The 27,614-nt window shown below is 38.0% G+C and overlaps 1 protein-coding gene and 1 pseudogene across 1 annotated transcript; both read left to right on the top strand.

Annotated features, from left to right (window-relative positions):
• The first annotated feature begins 2,323 nt into the window (after window positions 1-2,323).
• Window positions 2,324-8,929, top strand: LOC132303631 (uncharacterized). Its single transcript, XM_059800962.1, has 2 exons — window positions 2,324-3,755; window positions 8,527-8,929. Exons 1-2 carry the CDS (start codon window positions 2,468-2,470, stop codon window positions 8,568-8,570), a joined length of 1,332 nt encoding a protein of 443 aa, XP_059656945.1. The 5' UTR covers window positions 2,324-2,467; the 3' UTR covers window positions 8,571-8,929.
• A 5,127-nt stretch (window positions 8,930-14,056) lies between these two features.
• On the top strand, window positions 14,057-17,440 carry LOC132303630 (G-type lectin S-receptor-like serine/threonine-protein kinase CES101; annotated as a pseudogene).
• Window positions 17,441-27,614: the final 10,174 nt, after the last annotated feature.

Genomic DNA, 27,614 nt, shown 5'->3' with positions numbered 1-27,614 from the left:
ACGGAAATGTTTCGGAAAATGGGGAATAACATTTGCATATTGCACTTCATGACATTGTGGTAAACTTGTGATTGGGTGGTATTTGTTACATACTTGTTATTGTATTTGAGAGTGTGTGTTTCCTTATAGCATGATCCCTTTCACTTTTAATCTATTCCTTGTATGGATTCACGGGGATATAAGAAGTGTGTCTTAGACACTTCCTACTGAGCTTATTGTCACGGGCCTAGAGATTTGGCGCAGCGGTACGGCCCGTGCGGCACCAAGGCGTTGCTTCAGCTCGCGCAAGCGCCCTGGTCAGCCACCACGACCTGCCCTCCCAAGGATACATGCTGACTGGTTTCGGCCTGCCATGGCCTCGTCAGGGGAACGGCTCCAGCTCCCGACCAGTTTGTGCAGGGATGGCCAACTCCCTTCTTCATAGTCAAGTCCAAGACTAGCGACAAGCACCTCGAACTGAACCGAGTCGACCTGCCTGAACTCTGAAGAGGTACCATCCTGTGGTCCTGCACGCCCCTTCCCTGGAACCATTCCCAGTCAATGAATGTTCTTAGCCAACCAGCATGCGTATCTTCAATGCTCATGGCGTCGTTAGGAATCGGATCGTGACATTCTCCCCCACCCAAATCCTGCGACGCCCTCGTCGCAGTGCGGCGCTGACTCCGCTGCGTCCAACAATCCAAAGCCTGTCTCCTCCAAGTGGTATGCTCGCCTGCCCACCATCGCTTCCTTGTACAACCCCTGGCTGCACTCGCCCAATGATAGGGTTTCGGGCTAAAGGGACGCCCACTTCTTCGGGACGCAACCCCACGTTATGCCGCCTCCGCGACACCCCGAGCAAACAAGCGCCCTCCGGCTGACTTGATACCCGCCCTTCACAACGGTTTGCACGCCTCTTGAACTTACAAGAACTTTGGTGCGCGCGGCCCTCCGGCCATCCGATGCGCGCGGCCCTCCGGCTTAAAGGACGCGTCTTCATGGGGAGATGGAGGCTCTCCTCCAACAGCATTGATTACCCACCGACGCTTTTTCAGTGCACCGTCTTCATTCTCAAGACCCCCGGATCGACAAGGGGGCACCCCACCGTGCTTTACCCCAAGTCCTGCTCTGATACCATTTGTCACGGGCCTAGAGATTTGGCGCAGCGGCACGGCCCGTGCGGCACCAAGGCGTTGCTTCAGCTCGCGCAAGCGCCCTGGTCAGCCACCACGACCTGCCCTCCCAAGGATACATGCTGACTGGTTTCGGCCTGCCATGGCCTCGTCAGGGGAACGGCTCCAGCTCCCGACCAGTTTGTGCAGGGATGGCCAACTCCCTTCTTCATAGTCAAGTCCAAGACTAGCGACAAGCACCTCGAACTGAACCGAGTCGACCTGCCTGAACTCTGAAGAGGTACCATCCTGTGGTCCTGCACGCCCCTTCCCTGGAACCATTCCCAGTCAATGAATGTTCTTAGCCAACCAGCATGCGTATCTTCAATGCTCATGGCGTCGTTAGGAATCGGATCGTGACATTATGCTCACCCCATTATTTCTAACATTTTTCAGGACATGGAAAAGAGGTGGCGGACGACGATCCACCACGATTTTAGACTAGCATGGAGACCTATTTTATTTTTTTGTGTTATCTTTTGTATTAAAACTCTCTAATATTTTGTAAATGTAATATTAACTAACTCGTAAAACTTTAGTTTAATTAGTATAATGTTGTAAGTCATGGACTTTTAAATTCTAACTACGCTTTTTGGACTGTAACTTGATGTAACCAACGTATGTTCCTTGTTGGATGAGATGGAGGAATGGGATTTTGTATGTATGTAGTCACTTTGGAGATATGATATAATATATGTATATTGCGTTGGGACAGGATATGTTAGATTTAAGGCCCAGGGAGGCCATTGTAATTATTTTTTTGTATTTCAACAGGTTGTTTAGAGACATTTTCTGCGGAGGTCATGCCGAAATTTTTTATAGATTTTTATTATTATTTTGATATCCCATTTGGGTCGTTACAAATTTGGTATCAGAGCAATGGTTCGAATACCATTAGGACGACGGGTAGAGGCCTACCTAGGATTGCATGGGGAGTTGAGTTATTTGCTTACTTGCTTAATTGTTTACGTGATGGCATGCTTATATGCTTATGTGTTAAGGTGCTGTATATGATTAGCATGATCATGTTTATCATTAGTTGGGTATTCTGAGACTATGAAAGGTGCTTATGTGTTTCCATTCTTGTCAAGTCATTCGTGTGAGAACTTCGTTCTCGTGCGTATTTTAGTGTCATCGTTTTTTATCTGTTTCCTTTTTCTTATAGCGTCATGGCAACATGAAGGGATCCCGGGGAAAGTTCTAGCTCCAATCCCGTGGAAAAGGATCAGGAGCAAGTTGAGGAAGATATCTTGTTGCGTGATTTGGTCCCACCAAGAGGGGGACAAGCGAGTGGGACTGTTGATCCACCTTTTCAGATGAATAGGGAACAAATTAGGTTAGCCATTCAAGAGGCTATTTTTGATGCATATCGACCGACAGGCGCGTCATCGTCACAGTTTGTGCCACCACCGGCTCCACCACCACCTCCGAAGACAAATGAGCTAGATGATACTCTTTCTCACATTGCCAGGTTCGTGAAGTTGATGCCAACCTTGTTTGAGGGTGGTCCAGATCCGCTTGTTGCGGACAGTTTCCTGGATAGGGTGGAGAAGCATATTAATGCCATGAATTTGGCAACGGACAAGTTGAAAATCACATTGGCGACTTACAATTTTGTAGGCGATGCTGAGATTTGGTGGAAGACCGTTTCTCACACCCATAATCTGGATATTATGACATATGCTACATTCAAGAAGTTGTATTATGAGAAGTACTTTCCAGCGCCAAAGCGGAGGGAACTAAAGAAGGAGTTTGATGGGTTAAAGCAAGGAAGTATGACAGTTACAGAGTATGAAAACAAGTTTATATCACTTTTGAGGTTTGCACCGGGAATTGCTAATGATGAAGAAGGAAAGATAGAGAAATTTGTTGATGGCCTTGATCTTACCATTAGGCCAATTGTAGCTGCTTCAGAACCGACAGAGTATGCAAAAGCAGTGCGAAAGGCTTTAGTGGTTGAGGCTGAGAGTAAGGACAACAAGGCTATCAGGGAGTCCTACAAGCACAACAGGGGTATGAGTACTTTCTCCGAAGGTCAATCAAGTAAGAAGCAGAAGCATGCGCAGTCAGGGTTCAGGGGACAGCAGCCAGTTAGATCTGCACCTACAGCTTCAGTGTCCATGGGGTCTTCTAGACCGAATGTTACTTGTTTCAGATGCAGGCAGTTGGGACATTACAAGTCCCAATGCACTCAGACACAGGTAGCTCGGATGATTTGTTTCAAGTGTGGGCAGCCAGGGCATCACAAGTCCCAGTGTACTCAGATTCAGGTGGCGTCTGGTGGATGTTTCGGGTGTGGCCAGCAGGGCCATAGGGTGAAAGATTGTCCACAGCGGGGCAGTGGTTTGGGCAGAGGTGGAGGTTCACAGCAGAGGCAGATGCAGTCTGCCACAGTTCAGTTAGGGTTTCGACCACCACCACCACCCCAGCCGTCTCAGCCAGCTATGTCAGCCCAGAGTTCTCGACCTGGTAGGGGAGCTTCTTCGAGTGCACCTACTCAGCAGTCTGGCTATCAGGCAGGCAGTTCCCAGGGGCAGAGGACCCAGGGTCGCGTGTTTGCACTCACTCCAGCCGAGTCACCATCCAGTCCTTCAGTTGTTAGGGGTATGTTTCTTGTGTCCCATTCTTGGGCTCGTGTATTGTTTGATTCTGGTGCTTCTTATTCATTCATTGCTTCATCATTTGCACGGGCATTGGGTTTAGAGGTCAGTCAGTTAGACAGACCGCTTTGTGTTGACACACCTATCGGGGGTTTAGTTGCTCTTAGTAGAGTTTGTAGGAATTGTTCCATCATAATTGCCGGACGTGTTCTTGAGTTTGATCTCATCCTTCTCGAGATGACGGGATTTGATGTCATTCTTGGGATGGACTGGTTGTCATCCTTCAGAGCTGTCATTGATTGTTTCAGGGGTAGAGTTTCAGTGTGTACCCCGGATGGGGATTGTTTCTGTTTTGTGGGAGATCGGTGTGATCCTCTCACTCATTCATTTTATGGTGTTAGGGGTCGAGATCGGCAGACATTCTTCTTAGCTAGTCTTTTCGCCGATGATGACGTTGAGTTTTATGGGATTGATTATCCAGCAGTTGTGCGTGATTTTTTGGATGTGTTTCCGGAGGACTTGACTGAGTTGCCTCCACACCGAGAGGTGGGATTTGTTATTGATTTGATGCCTGGTACCACACCAATCTCTATGGCACCGTATCGTATGGCATCGATTGAATTAGAAGAATTGAAGAAGCAACTTGATGATTTGAGAATGAAAGGCTTTATCCGACCGAATGTGTCACCGTGGGGTGCACCGGTCTAGTTCGCTAAGAAGAAAGATGGTTCTTTGAGGTTGTGCATTGATTACCGAAAGTTGAATCATGCCACCATCAAGAACAAGTATCCTTTACCAAGGATAGATGATTTATTTGATCAGTTGAGGGGAGCCAGTTGTTTTTCGAAGATTAACTTGAGGTCAGGCTATTATCAGTTACGGGTTAGAGAGGAGGATATTCCAAAGACCGCGTTTCGTACGCGGTATGGACATTACGAGTTTCTTGTTATGCCTTTTGGTTTAACCAATGCACCGGCGGCATTCATGGATTTAATGAACCGTGTCTTCCACTATTACTTGGATCAGTTTGTGGTAGTTTTTGTGGATGATATTTTTGTGTATTCACGGACTCGGGAAGAGCACGAGGTCCATTTGGGTATAGTGTTGCAGATTCTACGGGAGCACCGTTTGTACGCTAAGTATGAAAAGTGTGAGTTTTGGCTACAAGAGGTGAAATTTTTGGGACATGTTGTCTCGGAAGGTGGGGTTTCAGTTGATCCTTCAAAAATAGAGGCAGTTTTGAGTTGGGAGCAACCCAAGAATATCTTTGAGATCCGGAGTTTCCTTGGCTTAGCAGGTTATTATCGGAGATTTGTGAAGGATTTTTCCCGTTTGGCAGCTCCTATGACCAGATTGACCAGGAAAGGGATCAAGTTTGGATGGAATGAGGCCTGTGAGTCATCCTTTCAAGAATTGAAAATAAGGTTGACTATGGCTCCGGTGTTGGTGATACCTGAGCGTGGCTTGGGTTATGTGATCTATTGTGACGCCTCACGTGATGGTTTGGGTTGTGTACTGATGCAAGATGATAGAGTAGTGGCTTATGGGTCTCGACAGTTGAAGACTCACGAGCTTAACTACCCTACTCATGACTTAGAGTTAGCGGCAGTTGTATTTGCTTTGAAGTGTTGGAGACACTATTTGTATGGTGAGAGATTTGAGGTGTTCTCGGACCACAAGAGTCTCAAGTACCTTTTCTCCCAAAAGGACTTGAACAACAGACAGAGGCGATGGGTTGAATTCTTAGAAGACTATAACTTTGATTTGCAGTATCATCCTGGCAAGGCAAATGTGGTAGCTGATGCTTTAAGCCGGAAATCTCGTGGGACTTTGGCTAGTTTAGCCATTCGGAAATGGAAAATGCTGGAAAATTTGGCTGAAATGGGACTGTATTGTTTGGATGATGATGATGGCAGTGAGTCAGTATTCTTGTTTAGTCTCGTGGCTCAACCCACTCTTGTTAGATGGGTGATTGAGTCACAAAGACGGGATTCAGATTTGGATGCCATTTACACTTTGATCTCCAATGGCGAGATCGTGAAGGATTGGACCTTACATGCAGATGGAGGTCTACGGTTTAGGGGTTTGTTGGTCGTTCCTACAGTTTGTCGTGAGGACGTCTTACGGGAGTTTCATACTTCCCGCTTTGCAGTTCATCCGGGTGGTACCAAAATGTATCACAATTTGAGACGTCAGTATTGGTGGAATGGAATGAAGAATGATGTTGTACAGTTTGTAGCTAAGTGCCTTACCTGTCAGCAGGTGAAGGCCGAGCACCAGAGACCAGCTGGTTTATTGCAGCCGTTGCCAGTAGCGCAGTGGAAATGGGAGGAGATTGCAATGGATTTTGTGACAGGTCTTCCTAGGCCACGGAGGGGAAATGAAGCCGTATGGGTTATTATCGATAGATTGACCAAGACGGCTCACTTCTTGCCTATTAAGGCAACAGATGACGCAGAGACACTCGGTGTACTTTATGTGAAAGAGATTGTGAGATTGCACGGAGTTCCAGTGGCTATTGTGTCGGATAGGGATGCTAAGTTCACCTCGAAGTTCTGGGAAGGACTTCAAGCAGCGTTTGGCTCAGCGTTGCACCTTAGTACTACATTTCATCCACAGACGGACGGCCAGTCGGAGCGTACCATCCAGATCTTAGAGGATATGCTTCGAGCCTGTGTACTTGACTTGGGTGGTAGTTGGGAGGATCACCTTCCACTTATTGAGTTTGCCTACAACAATAGTTATCAGGCGAGTATTCAGATGGCTCCATTTGAGGCGTTGTATGGTAGACCTTGTAGGTCTCCTGTCTGTTGGACTGAGGTGGGCGAGACAACCGCCTTAGGACCCGACATTGTACTCGAGACTACCGAGAAGATTAAGCTGATCAGACAGAGATTGCTTACAGCTCAGAGCCGACAGAAGAGTTATGTAGATAGGCGGAGACGACCGCTATCCTTTGAGGTGGGAGACCATATTTTTCTTCGGGTTTCTCCAAGGAAGGGGTTGATGAGGTTCGGGAAGAGTGGCAAGTTGTCGCCACGATTTATTGGACCTTTTAAGATCTTGGACCGCGTAGGAGAGGTTGCCTACAGACTAGCATTGCCACCACAGATGGACAGGGTTCATAATGTCTTTCATGTGTCGATGCTACGGAAGTATGAGCCAGATCCGTCTCATATTTTGAGTTGGGTTGATGTGGACATTGATGAGGATGTTTCCTACGAAGAGGGACCAGTTCAGATTCTTGACGCACAACAGAAGGTGTTGAGGAAAAAGACGATATCGTTGGTAAAGGTTCTTTGGAAGCATCATGGAGTTGAGGAGGCTACTTGGGAGCTCGAACAGGAGATTCGCTCCAAGTATCCAGAGTTGTTTTCTCCCTCAGGTATGGCCTGATTTCGGGGACGAAATCTTTTAAAGTTGGGAAGAATGTAATGTTGTGATATATATGTATATATATATATATGTATATATATTTAATGCTAAAAGAAAAAGAAATAAAGCAAGTGGGCCCCACCCATGTTTTAAAACACACAAAAAGTGTATAAGGCATTACATAACCCACGACCCAACTGTTTTCTCTCTCTTTCTCTGCTGCATCTTTCCTCTCTCGGCATCTCACTGCTTCTTTTTCTTTTTGCAATCTCAAAGCTTGATCTAGCTTTAAACTTTTGGATTTTGGTAGAGCATTGTGAAGCAAAGTTGGAGAGCTCGTCAAGGCCTTCAATTTGATAGGAGCCAATCATCATTTGGTGCACTCTAGGGAGTTCAAAATTCTAGGGTTCTTGGGCTTGGATTTGGGGATTTTGGGAGTTTTCACTTCCATTGAGGTAGGGGTGTTCTAATCTACAATTTCTTAGTTTTTTTGTGAATTTTTCCCCTTAAATTTGATCCTATGCATGCTAATTTTGATTATCTAGTTTGTGGTTGAAGTATGTTTAATTAAAATGCTAAATGTGTTCCATGTGTTATTTGAATTCATATATATGACTAGATTTATTACGGTGATTGAGCATGTTTGGTGTTGACATATTGTATGTCCTAAGATTATGTATTTTTTATTTATTTATTGCTTTGAAAGAAAATGATGCTATGGTCAATAAATAAATAAAAGAAATGATTGCTTAGAAATTTCTATTAAATTGTGATAATGATGTAAATGAAATGTGTGAGAGCCTATGGTTAAATTGATAAATCGAAACATGCACATTCATGCATTCATTGGGAAAGAGAAAGGAAAAAAAAAAAAAATATATATATATATATATATATATATATATATATTTTGAACAAACGAAATTATTTTGGGGAAGATATTTTTTTAAAGGAGTTTGCGAAAACCGGACGCCTAGGAGGCGCCTAGTGGTCCGTGGTGTTAGTGTAGTCTAGAAAGGATCATGGTTGAGCTAACTAGGCCGGATGCGACGCCTTGGAGGTGCCTTGTGGTCGTGGATAGTTAGTCAACCCTCCATTCGTGACGCCTTGGAGGTGCCTTGGGTCGGATTACACTAACGGTTTTGGAAGTTGAAACGGAAATGTTTCGGAAAATGGGGAGTAACGTTTGCATATTGCACTTCATGACATTGTAGTAAACTTGTGATTGGGTGGTATTTGTTACATACTTGTTATTGTATTTGAGAGTGTGTGTTTCCTTATAGCATGATCCCTTTCACTTTTAATCTATTCCTTGTATGGATTCACGGGGATATAAGAAGTTTGTCTTAGACACTTCCTACTGAGCTTATGCTCACCCCATTATTTCTAACATTTTTCAGGACATGGAAAAGAGGTGGCGGACGACGATCCACCACGATTTTAAACGAGCACGGAGACCTATTTTATTTTATTTTTTTTGCTACCTTTTGTATTAAAACTCTCTAATATTTTGTAAATGTAATATTAACTAACTCGTAAAACTTTAGTTTAATTAGTATAATGTTGTAAGCCATGGACTTTTAAATTCTAACTACGCTTTTTGGACTGTAACTTGATGTAACCAACGTATGTTCCTTATTGGATGAGATGGAGGAATGGGATTTTGTATGTATGTAGTCACTTTGGAGATATGATATAATATATGTATATTGCGTTGGGACATGATATGTTAGATTTAAGGCCCAGGGAGGCCATTGTAATTATTTTGTTGTATTTCAACATGTTGTTTAGAGACATTTTCTGCGGAGGTCATGCCGAAATTTTTTATAGATTTTTATTATTATTTTGGTATCCCATTTGGGTCGTTACAATATACAGATGACGACACTAATGTTTAACATTTCCACAAGTTGATCGACATATATTTTGGATATACTAGCAAATGAGTTCACAAGCAAAAAAGAGTAGGATTTAACCATTAGAAAATGACACGTTTTTTAATCAGTCTAAAAATGCTTGATATAGATTTAATTAAGGTCACAAGCATTTAACATCATTGTAGCATGCATATAACTCATATAATCCTTATAGGTTTTGAAAACCCCCTAATGTTTATTTTAGGGGTGAACAAGGATCTTTCATCATTTGGCCGTTAATAGAATGATACAAATACTAAAATGCCCTTCCTACAATTAAAATAAAAAATAGTAAAAAATTCAATTAATGTAAAATGACTATTATGGCCTTTATTTAACAAATTCAGTTAAAGAAGGGAATTTTTTCTATTTAAATAGTAAAAATAGTAAACAAAATTCAATTAATGTAAATATTCAGTTAAAAAATAGTAAAAAATTCAATCAAAGAAGGACATTTATTCTATTTAAATAGTAAAAATAGTATTATCAATCAGACAATGGTTGTGCAAACTTTCCGGTGCCCATCTGCAGGAGCCATGGTAAAACCTTTCAGCAAAGGCGAGCAAACCTTCTTGGCGACCCTCATTCTGACCAAAATCGTAGTCTAAGTATCCATGATTGTATGAAAAGTTGCTGGAACAATTGCAGTTGTACCGGCTTTTCCAGCTTCGAAGATGGAGTGGGCTGTACGTTTGGGAGTGGGAGGTTTACTAATTCACTAGAACTGGTACCTAATACTGTGATGAAGTACGTGCTGGTTGCTGGTAAGTCTACTTTTATCTCCATTAATTTCTGAATCTGGTATGCATTGTTTACATAAGTAATACCTTGGCAGGCCACTTAGGCGGTCGCCTAAAGTCCATGCTAAGAGCTCAAAATTTTAAATTTTTTTTATATTAAGTTGTACTATAATTATTTCTTAGTATTGTTAAACTCTAATAAATATAAAAAAAAATTTATTATGCAAAGATTTATATCCTAAAATAATTTATTTATTATTATTATTATTATTTTTTGTCTCTCCCACTAATTTTGATTTTATATTAGGGCTCGAATATTTATATCTTAAAATAATTTCTTTTTTCTCTCTATCATCATTCATTCCGATTTTATATTAATTTTTTTTTTTTTTTTTTGCTCTCTCCTCGCTCGTTTTGTTGAACTCAATTGATACATAAATTTAATATTGGCCCTCAAAGATTTACATCTTTATATGACCTTTTTTTTGCTTCCTTTTTTTTATTCTCATTCATGTTTTACAATAAATCCCAACCAATATAGAAATTTAATATTAGCCCAAAATTCTTTCTTTCTTTCTCTCTCTCTCTCATTCACTTTTTTTACTCTAGCACTAAAAATATTATTGGATAAGATACACTAACTATAAAATATTAAATATCTATTTAACGTGTTGTTTGGAAAAATGGCAAAAACTTTTCATATATATATATATATATATATATATAACAGCTTAGAAAAGTCGAGCATGGCCTGAAATCTAGCCGAGACCGTTTCCATAACAGACTTATAGTATGACTTTTCATATTCTCTTCTCTCTCTAAACGGTAGGCTTCCGAATCGGATTGGAATCCACAAGTAATGTGATGATCCTAATGAATAAATATTCTAAGCTAATGTTACAAACTTAAGTCTATACCTTGAACGAAATAAAACTATTATTCCAACAATAAGAATATTAGTTAAGCTATTTTGAAATAATTTCTAGCCCTTCGATAATTCTCTAACACTGTATCCTTTTTCTATCCCTAAATTCTTCAAGTAGATCATTCATTCTTAAGCTAACGTGTCTTTGGAATTAAACACACGAGAAACATAATTTATTAGAGGTTTGATTGAATTATTATTCCTCATGCTAACATAATTTTCAGAATTAGTTTATATATCATTTGAGACAAGAATCAATGGTGGTAGAGGTTGAAAAAGAGGAAGTTATGAACATTAATAAATAAACAATAAACAACTTTTTATCCGCGAAGTATAGACAAAAAGAATTTTGAAAATATTATTAATCAATGAATATTCAGCTTCTGTAGTGCATGTATTTATAATTAAGAAAACCTCATGGAATTAGGAAATTTAACATCTCTAAGAATTATGAAAAAAAAAGAAGATAAAAAGCATAACCACTAAAAACTACTATATATCAAAAATAAAAAGAGAAAAATTCGCATTTTTTTTTGAAAATTTTAAAATCATAAAACACAATTTCTAGGCAGTTTAAATGATGGAATTTGACCAAAAAGTAACGTACATCAGCAGCTTTTCCGGGTTGACTCATTTCCAATCGGGAAGGGATCTTTCAGAGTCAAAACAGGCTAGTCGAAAGTACCTCAAAAATTGTGTCACCTTGCCCATTTGGCTTTTTTCTGATAGTGAAACAACTCTCTATAATCATGGGCAACCTGTTCTACATCACAGGTTATGATTTGTGTCCAGTAGAATATTCCCGATAACTAACGTCCACCTCAATAATAAGCAATAAAAATTTTAGTACTTCTGAGAACTGAGATAATTAAGAAAGTAAGAATTCGTCTGGTTCACTCAACAACAAAGAATAAATAAAATAAAACAAGTTTTAAGATCTCTAAGAGAAATATAAAGATTTTATTTTTTTTTAAAACTTCGTTGTTAAAACTAAATAAAATTTTTTACTGTTAGTTTTTCAGTTAAATGAGAAGAGATACTGAACCAAGAAAGCCCTCAACAATAGACAAACCCAATTCGCATAAGAAATTCATTATCCTTAAATACCAAAGAGCTCCTGATATTTATTTAAACATATACGGAGTCTGAATTCCGAACTGCCAATGAAATAGAGGGCTGGTGTAGTCCATACTCTTATCTCATTTGCTTGTTCAAATTTCGGACTCTAAATAATTTTTTTATATAATCAACAGTGAAGCATCTTTGACTCTACACTATATATTTATTGTCTTGTTGGTTGTAATTCACTATAAAAGGTGTAAAATTTAAGAAAAAAGACATTTTGAAATGAAGAATTTAATAAAAAATATTATATCTCTTTTTAAATTGAAGCTTTTAGTTCACTATTATCTCAATTTTGAGATTTATTTTTCTGGTTTCATGGTATAACATATATATTTAGTTAATTGATTTCTTAAAAGTTGAGACTTTGAACCAAATGCTTTATGAATAATGTTAAGAGATCTTCCATCTGATCATAATAGTGATTTCTTAAGTTTTCAAGATAATAAAATTATAAATACATTTAAATATTATTACGAAGCAACCAAGCGGAATAGATTTTATTGAACTGAGCTAGCTGGAGCGACAAATCCTACCCTACCTAAGTTCACAACTGTTAAATTTTCAGACTGATTTGAATAATCGGAGCTGTAATTCTATTAGTTTGCCAAAACATTGTTTTGGAATAATAGCATTGAAAACAAGTGCATTTCACAAATCAAAAAATGCCACATACATATTTAACAATAGAGAATTCATTTCATATTCTTCAAAAAAAATTAGGATCATTATCAAGAAACAGATTTACTCTTTTGAATTGTCCATTAGGACTAGTATATATCCCTCTCACTATTCAAGTGGACTTGACAGAATTTGGGTCAAAAAGGTCACACTTCTACTGAACCTTCATTTGATCAGTCAATTACATGGCTTGATTGATCTGTTATATAACAATTTGAAATAATAATTGTTCCTCCTCATAACATTATCACATTCTTATGCTGCCTGGGATTTGATTCCTCTCTGGTATCAGGAGCAAGCACAATCGGGCGTGGTGATGAACTCAATTCCTCTGCTAGTCCTCTTGTTTCTGGAGGTGGGTACTTCGCCTTGGGGTTCTTCTGTTGGGAAACGTGCTAGTTTTAAAAACTTTTTGAGGGATTTAAATTCATAAATCTTGATTCATTACATAGAGACAAGTTTTATGCAAAAATAAAACATGATGTATCATTCAATTAAAAGATTGAATACTTACATCAAGGTTTGAGTAAACCTTAGATCTCTCCTCTAAAGTGAATGTTCTCACTTATTGTAGATCCCTTAGCAAGATGCATTCTCCTTGGATCTCCATCTTCTTGGTAATTGTTTTGCCTTTAGGAATCACTCATATGCCTCCATGAATGACCTTGGAAAACTAGGCTTGTGGGAGCCTCCATTAGAAGAGAACATAAACCCTAATTTTCTAGAGAGAGAAAATATATTCATTTTTTCCTTCTACTAAAAATCACACCTAAAATATACATAGACCATGTATATTTATAGGCAACATAAGGTAAAGAAAAGGAAACAACTAATCCTTCTCAATCTCTAATTCACATGTCTCAAATCTAATATGTATCTAATATCAAGTTGGGCTATGAGTAAGAATCCATTGTGCCTATTATTTTATTGGCTACAATGAATTAATAATTGGCCCGGTCCATGGACCCAATTCAATTAATTCATAAATTAATTTCTACTCCACTAAAAGAAATTAATTGAACTCCAATTAAATAATAAATAACCTCTAAGTCAATATTGCACTTTGACCCCTCTATGCATAATTAGTTATCGGATAAATAAAGCCATCAATCCGACTACTTAATTAATATATTTATTTTAGTACCTTTGATTATTTCTGGCTCGATCACAATAAAACATTTGTTTGACAAAAATAATAATTTAAATAAATAAATATATAATAAATCATTTTGTCTAAAAATACACGAAGGCCTTCGAATTTACTTTGTGATCAATCATAATCAATACAAAATAAATACAAGTAGCAATGATGCAAATATTGAAAATATAACCCTCTAACTATTAATTACATAACTACCCAAAGTGTCGGTCTAAGGATCCCGAAGAATCCGCCGAATAAATCAAAGTAATTATTAATTAATAAAAGAGTCTATAATTTTCTCATACTTAAGAGTCAAATGCCATGACGGTGATAGGGAGCAATTGCATACGACGGCTCTCGCAATATATCTCAACCTAACGCGGATCCAATTCAAATCTTAATTAATTATGAGTCCATCTATAATTACCGACTATGAACATTTATGATTACTATTTATATATCATGCATTGATTGCCATCACAAACATATATATAAATATCTCTTGTAATCAAATGGACACTATCAATTCTATAATGAATCGAAATATAATACATTGAATTCACTAATTGTATAAAACATAAATATTTCATAAACGTCAGGAACATATGTCACTTTAATCCAAACAGGAATTTGCTATGTCAGGGCATATAAATCCCAACATCTTCAACATCACCGCGACAGCTTTCACCAATTTCACCGCGACAGATTTCACTTATTTTGGAATATGGTACGGCAATTACTTTTACCAAAAAGAGATTGTATGGGTTGCCAATCCTAACACCCCTATTTCGGACAATTCTGGAGTTGTAACTATTGATAGCACAGGAAGGTTGAAGCTTATGAATAGAGGAAGTACTGTAGTGAATATTTCTGATGAAATTGGGACTGGATATGTTAGTGCCACGCTAAAAGATTCAGGTAACTTTGTGGTGAAGGATGAAACTGATAACACTATTTTGTGGCAGAGCTTTGATCATCCTAGCAGAACACTATTGCCCGGTATGAAACTTGGCTATAACCTTACAACTAGGCAGAATTGGACTCTGACTTCTTGGCTAACTGATGATAACCCGGCAACTGGGGCTTTCACTTTGAGCTGGGAACCCACCCAAGAGTCTGGGCAGCTGGTCATTCAACATCGGGGAGAGCCTTATTGGACTAGTGGGGAATTGAAAGATCAGAATTTTGAACATATGCTATTGTCGAATAAGAATAGTTCTACTTACAATTACAATCTCAATTACAATCTCAACCTTAGTTATGTTTCAGCCAGTGATGGGAGCTATTTCACTTATTCTAATATTGGTGGTGATAGATTTAGTATGCTGTCGGGGTTGGACCTATATCCAGATGGGACAATTGTTGCTTCAGATAATGTAAATGCTGTCTTTAGCCCATATCAGTTTTGTTATGGTTATCAGTCAGACGATGGTTGTGAGAACTTTACGATGCCTGAGTGCAGGAGCCGTGGTGATACGTTTCGGCAAAAGCGAGCAGCCTTCATAGATAATTTTATAACTTATGACGACAATTCAAGTCTAGGTATCAGTGATTGTATGGAAAAGTGCTGGAACAATTGCAGTTGTGTTGGCTTTACCAACTCCAGCGTGGACGGAGAGTGTGTGTTTTGGTTTGGGAATTTAAATTATACACTGGATGACCCTGATACTGAGAAAAAGTACGTGATGGTTCCAGAAAATTCGCCAACAGAGCCACCAAATTCATTCATAGAACCATCAAATTCATCCAAAGGTACTTCTACTTTTATCTCCATTAATTTCTGAATATCTGATCTGCATTCTGTTTCCAAATCATTGTCTATTACACCAAAATCTGGTAACAGTACACGAGGCGCATCTGGTTCATAGGTTCAGTATTTCAATTTCCTGGTGAACGTGTCTCTATAAACCTCAAAATAAACAGTGGAGGTGTAAATCATGTTGCATAGTGGTGATGAAAATCATGGAGTCATATGACATTTGGTTTTTATGCAGGAAACAAGTGGTGGATATGGTTAATTATTTCTGTAGCTATTTCTCTACTTATGCTTAGCCTAGGCTGCTTCTACTATTCCAGAATGAGAAAGCTTAGAAAAGAAGGTATATGTCTTATTTCATATATGTATACATTTAGATACTGAATATGCATGCTTGTGAGTGGTTAGTTGGATTAATAGTGTTTTCGCTAGCAGGGGAGGAGAAAAAAATGCAAGAACAATACTTATTTGAGTTGACAGCTTCAGACAACCTTAACAATGGAAATGAGGCCGAAAATGAAGCGAGGGAAGGTCGCGATTTGAAGATATTTACCTTTGCCTCTATTGCTGCTGCCACAGATAATTTCTCAGACGAAAATAAGCTTAGAAAGGGTGGTTTTGGACCAGTTTACAAGGTAAATATCATTCTTTAGTGAACAAAGTTGATTTCTACTTACAAAACCAAAAAAAGTACTCGTCCAACATAATTCAATGATCCATGAATCATATATAACAGGGAAGATTGCCTGAAGGCCGAGAAATAGCAATTAAGAGACTTTCAAGAACATCAGGGCAAGGACTTGTGGAGTTCAAGAACGAACTTATACTCATTGCCAAACTCCAGCATACAAATCTTGTTTGACTTCTGGGGTGTTGCATTCATGGAGAAGAGAAGATGTTAATTTATGAGTACATGCCCAACAAAAGCTTGGATTTCTTCCTCTTTGGTTTGCAGTATCTCTAACCTTACCTAGTTTCAATTCTTTCAGTACACCATTCCAAATTCATTTATGCTATTACATAATTGAGCTCTATGTATGTCACTAATTCTGTCTAAATTGTTTTTTGCTGATACAGACCAAGCTAAACAGAAGCTATTAAACTGGGAAAAACGTTTGAACATCATTGAAGGTGTCGCTCAAGGATTGCTTTACCTTCATAAATTCTAAAAAATGAGAGTAATACATAGAGATTTAAAAGCAAGTAATGTACTGCTAGATGAAAACATGAACCCTAAGATATCAGATTTCGGGATGGCAAGAATTTTCAAGCCAAATGAAACGGAGGCAATCACTAACAGGGTTGTTGGAACATAGTAAGTGAAAAGTTGCTCTCTATGGGTTGACACATTGAAGCTTTTAAATCTTTACAAATTTTTTGTGCTTCACCTCCTAACTAAGTTTTTTTTCAATGACTGGATTTAGTGGTTACATGTCTCCTGAGTATGCCATGGAAGGAAATTTCTCAGTGAAATCTGATGTCTTTAGTTTTGGAGTGTTGGTCCTTGAAATCGTGAGTGGTAGGAAAAATACTAGCTTTTATCATCTTGATCGTCCACTAAACCTAATAGGATATGTAAGTATCTCAAAGTATATTTCTTTTATTTTCATTTTCTGAACTATAACAAATCAATATAATTTTAATATGGAAATGAAAACAATATTGCCTCAGGCATGGGAGCTGTGGAAAGAAGGGACTGCATTGGAATTAAATGATCCAACACTAGGCAATTCGTGCTCCGAACACCATTTATTGAGAATCATTCATGTGGGACTTTTATGCGTGCAAGAAAGTGCAGAGGATAGGCCAACAATGTCAGAAGTAATTTCCATGCTTACCAATGAAACTGTGCCTTTACTAGCTCCAAAGCAACCAGCATTTTTCACAGGAAGAAGTGTGCCTCAGGCAATTTCATCAGAAACTAATGAAACTAGCTCAAAAGATCGTTCAGTAAATGGTTTGACCATTTCTGAAATGGAGGCACGATGAGTGGTAGAAACTTCTGTCCTTTTGATGCTTCAAGAATTTGGCAATTGCTTTGAATATTGTAACTGCTTTTGTGCAGAGTTGAAGTATATGTAACACAACTCTCATTGGAAAATAAATTTGAGGTTTGCTTACTGTCAAAATGATATTTGTTTGTTTTACTACAGCTACATACATGATCATTATGAAAATCATGCACTTCTTTTTATCATAGTTCGCTTGGAGTGCTATAAAATGAAGAAATGATTGATTTAATTGCAGAAGGGTGATGGCATGTGTTTTTAATATGATAAATTTGGCAAGGAGAGAGAGAAGAAGAAGGAAAAAAAAAAGAAAAAAAAAAAAAAAGAAGAGGCCATGAGTCCTACATTGATGTAACATTTTCAATTCTTGTATGTTGTTAATAGGATTAACTTATCATACTTAAGATTGATAAGTTTTCATGTAGACAGCAGAGTCCTTGAAAGAAAAATAATGTGAAAACAACATGCAAATTTCATGCTGATGCTAAATTACGAAAACATGAAAAAAATGTGTAAAGTTCATAATAGAAGTGAAATTGATGCCCATGAATCAGAAATATCTAACCTTGCATTGCACCTTTAGCCAAGTGAAGAAAGTCCACGAAATGGATTTTAGAAACCAGCTTTAGATGAGCTCTCTATTCAAAGCTCCGAACATCACTTTGAACCATACTCAGTATGCAGTCCATTCCTCATATCACTTCTTCTACAATTGATATACACTATAGCTTCCGCCAACAAAGGGTCCAAAACAATATAAACTGATTTTGAACCACATACAATATTTTCTCTTGTAGTTCCTTCCTACCAAGCCCATGCCACTGTTGAAGCAACCAATACCTGAATTGTTAGCCATTTTCCATTTTTCCTTCAATCAAGGCACCATATTTGGGAGATGCATAGTTGAACTACTAGTTCAATCTTAGCCTTTAAGGCATAACAAAACCATTCTAGCCACAGAACCCAAATGGAAGAAGTTTTGACTGTTGCAACTTCTATATGTTCCCCATTGGTGGAAATTGTGTATGCTTGCCTCAAAAAAGAAAAATACACAAATAAAAAGGCAGCATTATTAATAAAATTGAAGAACACACATAAAAAAAAGGTACTACAAAATAAGAAAAAAAGAAAGTTTCAAGAATGAAAAATTTAATAACATGTTATATTTAACATTCAAGGAAGTATAAACAAGAAAGTGTAATAATTGTCGGGATATGATTGATTTAATGCAGAAAGGGCCATCGCATGTGTCGGTTTCTTTGCAATGTCGTTGATAGGACAAATTTGACACAGAGAGAGAAGAAGAAGAAGAGGAGGAGGAGGACATGAATCCTACATTGATGTAACATCTTCAATTCTAGTTTTAAATTGTTAGATTCAATTTGAATCTGACTGTTTTTTATTTATTTATTTATTTATTTATAATCCAAATTCAATCAACATATCGTTTCACATTCTTTTTTTCTTGTTCTCCCCCCCCCCCCCCCCCCCCCCCTCCCTTTAAAAAACTTGTAGTGTGAAAATTGGGTCAAATATTAGTCCAAGAAGAAAATTGTGCATGCAGGAGGTCATGCTAATTTGATGGAGGAGAGACGCACAATACATACTTAAAAATGACCGGCTTTCATTTAAACAGCAGTCCTTCAGTTCATTCCCATCGGTTATAAAACCAAGCATGTACAAAGCGGCCAAGTGATTGGATGATTTTGATCTGAGCTATGCATAGGTAAGTGCACAAATGTCAAAAAATTCGCATTGATTTGAATAATCATAGTTGTGTAATTGTTTTAGTTTCCCTAAACAAAATTTTAAAGCAATCCAAGTCACTAATGGTCAAACCTTAGTTAGTTTAGAATTGGCTTTTCCAAGTTTGAACATTATTCAGAAATGCCAAAAGGTACCATTTCAGCACAGTGTGAAAGGTCCTAAGTTTGAACATTATTTAGAAATGCCAAAAGGTCACATTTCAGCTCAGTGTGAAATGTCCAAGATTTGTTGCCACCCCACACTTGCGGTCTAAAAAATCAGTTGAAAATTCTCAGGCACACATTGAAATTCTCAACCCAATGGACTCATTTTTAATTCATCTAATCTTCTGAACATTGATCAGTCAATGACACGGCTTGATTGGCCTATTATATTACACTTTCAAATAATAATTGCTCCTCCTCCTAACATTTTCAGATAATAGAGCTTTCTATGAATCTTTGTTGCTGCTAGTTTGTGCATTCTTATGCTTCTGGGGATTTGATTCCTCCCTCGTAGCAGGAGAAAGCACAATCCAACACGGCGATGAACTCAACTCATTTGGTAGTCTTCTTGTTTCTGAAAGTAGGTACTTCACCTTAGGATTCTTCAACACCACCATGACAGCTTCCAGTTATTTAGGAATATGGTACACCTATGGGGACAAGATAAGGATAGTATGGGTTGCCAATCCTAACACACCAATTTTGAACAATTTTGGAGTTCTGACTATTGATAACAAGGGAAGGTTAAAGCTTATGAGTGGAGGGAGTACTCTTGTGAATATTTCTGATCAAGTGGGGACCGGAAATGTTAGTGCCACACTAGAAGATTCAAGTAACTTTGTGGTGATGGATGAAACTGATAACAGGATTTTGTGGCAGAGCTTTGATCATCCTGGCAGCACGCTATTGCAAGGTATGAAACTTGGTTTTAACCACACAACTATGCAGAATTGGACTCTAACTTCTTGGCTGAGTGACAATATCCCGGCTACCAGGGCTTTCACTTTGAGTTGGGAACCTACCCAAGAGTCTGGGCAGTTGGTCATTCAGCGTCGAGGAGAGCCTTACTGGACTAGTGGGGAACTGAAAGATCAGAATTTTGAACATATGCCATCATTGGATTCAAATTCTTTTGCTTACAATCACTTTTTCTGTTGGTGACGAAAGGATGTTGTTGTGGAACCTGATTCCAGATGGGCGAATTGTTGACGGTAGTGGTTTTGTCCTTACCCCACATGAGTTTTGTTGTGGTTATCAATCAGACAATGGTTGTGTGAACTCTACAGTGCCTGAGTGCAGGAGCCATGGTGATACATTTCAGTAAAGGCGAGCAGCTTTCATAGGAAACCCTTCCACTTATGACAACAATTCAAGTCTAAGTATCAATGATTGTATGGAAAAATGCTGGAACGATTGCAATTGTGTTGGCTTCGCCAACTATAGCAATGGAGTAGGGTGTGTGTTTTGGGGTGGGAATGTAAATTACACACTAGATGAACCTAATAATGTGATAAAGTATCTTTTAGTTCCAGCAAATTCATCCATCGAACCAACAAATTCATCCAATAGTAAGTCTACTTTTATCTCCATTAATTTCTGAATTTGATTCGCATTGTGTTTCCAACTCATTATTACCCAAAAAAACTGGTAAACAATAAATGAGGCACATCTGGTTTATAGGTTCAGTATTTCAATTTTCTGGTGTATCATGTCAAACCTAGGATGTACCCTTGCCCTTTTGATAGATATAATTACTTCTTACAGAAGATTGATCACACTACTTGTACTGATCTGGAAATAATCCTTTCACATATGTCAGTAGCTTAGTTGATTTTAATTTCTTCACCAAACATTTAATCCGTCTAGATCAAATAAGATTGCTTAAACTTACCTACCCATTCGAATTCCAGGTAATGACCTAAAATAAGGAGGTTGAGGAAGAAGAAAATTTGGTGGATCCAAGAAATTTTGAGAGAGAGAGAGTGTTTCAACTGGTCAAATTTTGAGACCATGTCGTCGCCAGCCTTAACGAATCATCGCCGTCGGCCCTGCAAAATCAGTAGCGCCACTGTACCCTCTTCTATTCATCACCACTGTACTCTCTTCGGCTCCTCTGTTAATGCCTGCGATCAAGTCCCTCTACAGCACTCATCTTCCTCCACCATGACAATCAACACCACGTCGCCGCCGCCGCTAGAGACCATGTCGTTGTCGGCCTTAATAGACCCTCGCCGCCGGCCCTACAAAATCAGTAGCGCCACCATCGATGCAGACTAATCGGATTACGGTTCCGGCGCAATGGGCCAAAAGGATGAAGCCGCTGCTGGAGACCATGTCGTCACCGGCCTTAACAGACCCTCGCCGCTGGCCCTGCAAAATCAGTAGAGCCATCATCATCGCTGCTGACCCTGCAAAATCAGTAGCGCCATTGTACGTTCTTCTATTCATCACCACTGTACCCTCTTCGGCTCCCCTGTTAATGCCTGCGCTCAAGTCCCTCTACAACACTCCTCTTCCTCCACCACTACAATCAACACCACATCGTCGCCGCCGCTGGAGACCATCTCACAGTCGGCCCTACAAAATCAGTAGCGCCACAATCGATGCAGACTGATCGGATTACGGTGCAGGCGCATGAGCTCCATCCACGGTGGCTGTGCGGCCGACAAGTTTGCCGGCGATAGAAATTGAGCTGACTATTTATCTCATCCATATGGTGGCTATGCTGATTTTCATGCGATGGCAAGCTAGCCGGCAACGGAATTGGGTCTCGATCTGTTTTTAGGGTTTGTGGTAGTGAGTGAATCTAGGGGCTAGTTGAGGTGGGTGGTGGTGGAGGGCATATAAAATTGGGGTATATAAGTAATTTTAAGTAAAAATAAAAATAAAAATATCTTTTGTAATTTGTTTAGGGCAAATGTGGTATTTCATACTTAAAAATGGCTGATGTCATCAAAAATGACCATTGACCGGCGTTGACTTTCACCGGAGGGGACTAAGTGTTACGACGGAACAAACCTTGAGGGAGGACGGTGTAATTTTTTAAACGTAAGGAGTACCGCCTGTAATTACCCTTAACCCCAAGGGAGGTAAGTGTAATTACCCCATCATCTATTTACGAGCAAGTGAATGGTCTAACAATGAGATAATGTACTAAGGGACTTGGAACACAGGTTCTTTGCATTAATTATAAACTAATAACCCAAACATATTGGATTGAAGATTCATGTAGCACTCTATTATAATGTGTTGTACTTGTACCTCTCAATATAAATGCATATTACCTCCACAGTTAAGTTTTATTTTATTTTTGAAATAATTAAGTTGCGTTTTCTTAAGACACACGTGATGAATAATCAAACATATAATATATGTTAAATCTTGTTAACATTTAATATAAAAAAATTAAAAATTAAAAAAATAATTAATGAGTTCACGAGTCATAACGGGTTGACCCTATTCATTTTTAACCCGCCCATTTTCGACCCAACCCAAACCCACTAATTTGCCACCCCAAGTTATATGTACCAATCTCTGATACTATTTTATCAGATAGGCTCACCCTATCCATCTTTTAAATTTTAAATATTCAAACAAAAATCAAGCATTCGCTAACCAAAACCTATTAATCCAATCTCTAGCCAAATAATCACATTGGGTTAGGAATGAGACCATTGGTCCCATTCTTTCATGGCTCCAATGGGTTAACAATTGACCTGGTCAATTTTCATTGATCCAATTTGTAATACTCCTAATTTAGAAATGGATTGATGAAGTCCACACTCAAAAATCAGAATATCAAAACAATTAAGTATTTAAACAAGCACGGATTACAAAATAAAAAATAAAAAAAGAAAAAATAAATCGTTGAAAGACCTCTAATGATTATTAAATCTCATCTCTTAAATAAAACCATACTCCAATAATTTGATAACTCGTAACCTTTTGATCCGGCCTAGAATAATTTGATAACTCGTAAATAATTTGATCCGGCCTTGCCCCCTTGCTCAGCCTTCTTCCTTCCTTCTCTCTCGTTCCCTCTTCGTTCTTTCTCTCGGCTGCTCTCTTTTCTTTTCTAACGTGAAACCCTTCTCATACACTCTAATTCCAAAAGTACCACATAACTGACAGAATAATACGTGTAAATATAATAATACAAAAATGTAAATTATATATATATATATCATTTAATATACATATATATTATTATATGTATATAATCAATTATGACCATATGTTTTGTCTACTTAATCCATATATCAAGGCTTCTTCTAAATCCCAAGACCACATCCTTTGGTCCAAACTTTCTTAAACCCAATCTATTAAATATTTAATAAATAAAACAATTAAACAAAATAATAAATGCACAAAATTCACAAATAAATATTGTCATACAAACAAACTAATAATTAGCATGCAATTTAATTAACATAACACACCAAATCAATCAATAATCATGAAATACAATTTAAATAGAAACAAGCAAAATAGTCCAACAATCATTCAACACCCAATTAAAATTAAATAAATCAACTAAACCAAAATAAAATAAAATAAAATAATTTAAATGAATAAATCCTTTAAAATATAGCAGTACTACATAATTCAATTAACCCATTAACTATTCTTAACTCCACTAAATAAGAATAGTTGAATTCCAATTAGAAAATGGTTAACCGCTAAGTTAATTTACATAATGACCCCTCTATACTTAATTAGCTATCGTATAAATAAGTATCATCAATCTGACTACTTAATTAATTCATTTATTTTGACTCTTTGATTATTTTCCATTTGATCACATGAATCAATTAATTTGATAAAATGATATATTTAATAAATAAATATATATATATAATAATTTTATTGAAAACACACAACGGCCTCCAAATTTTTTCGTGATCAAACTAATTAAGTTAATATATATATATATATATATATATATATATATATATATATATATATAAAAAAAATAGCACAGATGCAATTATTGAGAGTATATTCCCAAGCTATTAATTAACAATTACCCAAAGTACCGGTTATTAGATCTTTGGGCTTACCGAATAAATCAAAGCAATTATTAATTAATATAAGAATTTATACCTCTCTTATGCTTGAGAGTCATTCGTCGTGACGATGATAAGGAACAATTATTACAACGGCTCTCACAACCTAGTTGACTTATCCTTGATCTAGTTCATTTATTTGTTGATTAATAGTCCATCCTTTATCACCGATAATAAATCATTTATGATAGCACATTTGCATCAATTTGTATATTCCATTTATGAACCCATTCATTAAATACAAAAATACATACGTTATCAAGTGAACAACCTCGATTCGAATCCCGAACCGACCGATACATAGAATTCACTAATTACACACACACACACACACACACACACAAAACACAACACATTTAAATAAAACATGGATAATATAAAATGCAATGAATGTCAATTATATTTCATAAATTTTGCTATAGGCATACAAAACCATCAAGTTCTTCAAGAAGATCATTTTTTCCTCGCCCCCTCCACACTCCCAAATAGAACCAGATAATAATGTGGCGGACGACAACTGCACCATAATGACCATCCAAGGCTACAAGAATAACCCTGAACGGAGTTACTAACTTACTTTCTGCATGATTGGGGACACTGCATGGACTGCATTACCCCCACAAAATTCTTGGCTGCTTAGACCTCGCGTACTCTATAGAGCACCAACTTTTTTATTGTTTGAGGTGTTAATGTTTAGAACCTTAGGATCTTCGCAACCCTGCCTCTCCAAAGAGAAGTGTCATATCTAAATCCTTGCCTTTTCATGCCATTCCGTAACTATAGTAGATCATATGAACAAGTTTGCGATTCCCAGAAGATATCTAGTTGAGTCTTCAAGGGATCTATTAATGGTTAACAAGTTTTGGACTATGGAACCACCTAAGAACACAGTTTCATTTGATGTGTTTAAGTTTGACTTTGTGAGGAAAAATTGGGTGTATGTTCCAAGCTTAGGTGATCGTGTGTTGTTTGTTGGTGCCAACCACACATAGTCTTTCGGTCCATGATTTTTCTGGGTTGGTCCGAAATTCAATTTACTTCGCTGTCGGTCATATCGAAAGTGATTTTCTACATGTAATGATGTGGCATTCTTCCATAATTATTTATTTATTTATTATTATTATTTTTTGTTTTGGTAAACAAGATAACACTACACTCCATTACACAACAAGATTACGAGAATACAAAGGACATCCCGAGCCCGAGCTAGCTCAAGGATGAGATCAAGAAAATAAGCAACAAACATAAAAGACCAAATTACCATAACTAACAGCTTGGTCATCGCAAAGGCAACTATATATCCATGACAACGGATAAACCAACTCAAAGCATGCTGGAACCAAACATTGGCCAATACGATAGCAAAAGTGAAAGAGAAAATCTCAACGGGAGAAGAAGAGAAACCATCAACAACGTCAATCGCCTCTTTCACATCGATCAGCTGCAAACCAGATCATCTGAAAAGTAAGCTTCTGTGCCCAATTTAGGTCCTTTATTAATAAACACACTGCCCTCCTCCTCTATTTATCTTTTGCTTGGGAGAAACAACAGCCACAAAAACATTTCACCAATCCCAACCAAGATGGTTTCCATACTTGAGAGAATTCAAGCTACGAACCTCTACCAGCTCGCATTTTGTGCACCTTGGACGGGATCATTAAGAAGTTCCCAAAATAGGTCACATGCAAGTGGATTTGTAATGACTCTAACCCGTGGGTCCGAACCGTTAACTGGGTCCTTACCCGAACTCAAGGTCAACTGAGTCAACACTGCTCATTCCTATGTCAATACATGACACATGAGTCAGTTCAGGGCCAAAGGTACTCTAAAGACACAGCCTTACAAAGTGGTCAAGTGTGTGAATCAAAGGGGAAGGGTAAGTCGGCTGATGGCCCTTGGTTGGCTGGCTGAAAGGACATGGTCGGCGAGCTGACTGAGATGGTCAGTCGGCTGAAACGATCCTCAACTTTGCAAACTCTCAGGCATTGATCGACTAAAAATGAGATTCGGCCTGCTCGTGAAGAAGGTTCGATCGGTTGATGGTGGGGTTCAGTCGGCCGAAACAAGATTTCTCAAATCTCAGCTCACTGGAATGCCAAAGTGGGCACTGTCAGCCGGCTGACAGGCCCTGGGAAGCTGCTAGCTGCAGCAAGCAACACCAAAAAGACTAGGCTCGTTGTGAACCAACCTGCACGACACCTGCTACACAACTAAATCCCAAATTCATGGCAAAAATATACAACATCACACAGGTATAAACATCAATAGTTTTTCAAAAGTATCATCATTCTCCCATTCAACATAAATATTTACATAGTCTAAAATTTACATCAAATTACTGTCATATGCCATAGTTACAGTATAAGATCATGGTTTACAAGATAAATACACTTTTCTAAGGATTGAGACTTTACAAAAGAATGGATCTCAAGATACTATAGTTATCAAAAATGGAACTCTATCCCCCTTCAAGCTTGTGTTGGATTATCATCCGCCACCTCCTTTCCGTGACCTGAAAAATGTTAATATAAAAGGAGTAAGCACGATGGCTCAGTAAGAGGTGCTTAAGACACACCTCTTGAGATCCAGTGAATCCACATAATGAATAGAAAATAAAGAAGCGGGGTCATCATAGGACATACTGGGTTGAAAAATCCAGAGTCGTCACAAGAGAACTATGTATACTACTAGGCTATTAGTGCAGCTGGTATAACTTCTCCTCTCTCAAAGGGGAGGTAAGGGGTTCAAGCCAGGTTAAATATTTATATGATTTAAATTTTTGGATTTAAAATTCAAATTGGATCAACACATATATATATATATATATATATATATTTGTCCTTTTAAAAACTTATAGTATGAAAATTGGGTCAAACTGTGTAAGCAAGAGGTCATGCTGACTGCTAAGTTGATGAAGGGGAGACACATTATAGATACTTAAGAATGACCAGTTTTCATCTAAACAGCAGTGTCCTTCAGTTCATTCCCATCAGTTCTAAAACCAAACATATACAAAGACTACTAAAATAAGAAAGCAGTGCAATAGTAAGATCTTTAGGTGACGCTAAATAATGACAACATGAAAATAATGTGTAAATTTCATACATTGATGTAACATCTTCAATTCTTGTACGCTTTAAATTGTTGGACTCAATTTTGAATCTTTTTTATTTTTTTTATTTTTTTTATCCAAAATCAATCTACATATTGTTTCCCCCCTTCTCTCTCTCTCTCTCGCTCCTTCTTTTTTTTTTTTTTTTTGGCTTCTTTAAAAAACCTATAATATGAAAATTGGGTCTGAAAATCAAATATTAGTGCAAGAAGGAAATTGTGTATGGATGTCATGCTAAGTTGTTGGAGGGAAAACACAGAATACATACT

The sequence above is a fragment of the Cornus florida genome, unplaced genomic scaffold (assembly GCF_030987335.1).
Source record: "Cornus florida cultivar Cherokee Brave unplaced genomic scaffold, ASM3098733v1 CherokeeBrave_3.0.0_Hap2_Chr04, whole genome shotgun sequence".
In the NCBI taxonomy this organism is placed as follows: Eukaryota; Viridiplantae; Streptophyta; class Magnoliopsida; order Cornales; family Cornaceae; genus Cornus; species Cornus florida.
Note: the sequence above shows the minus strand (reverse complement) of the source record. Positions and strands in the feature narration are given on the sequence as shown.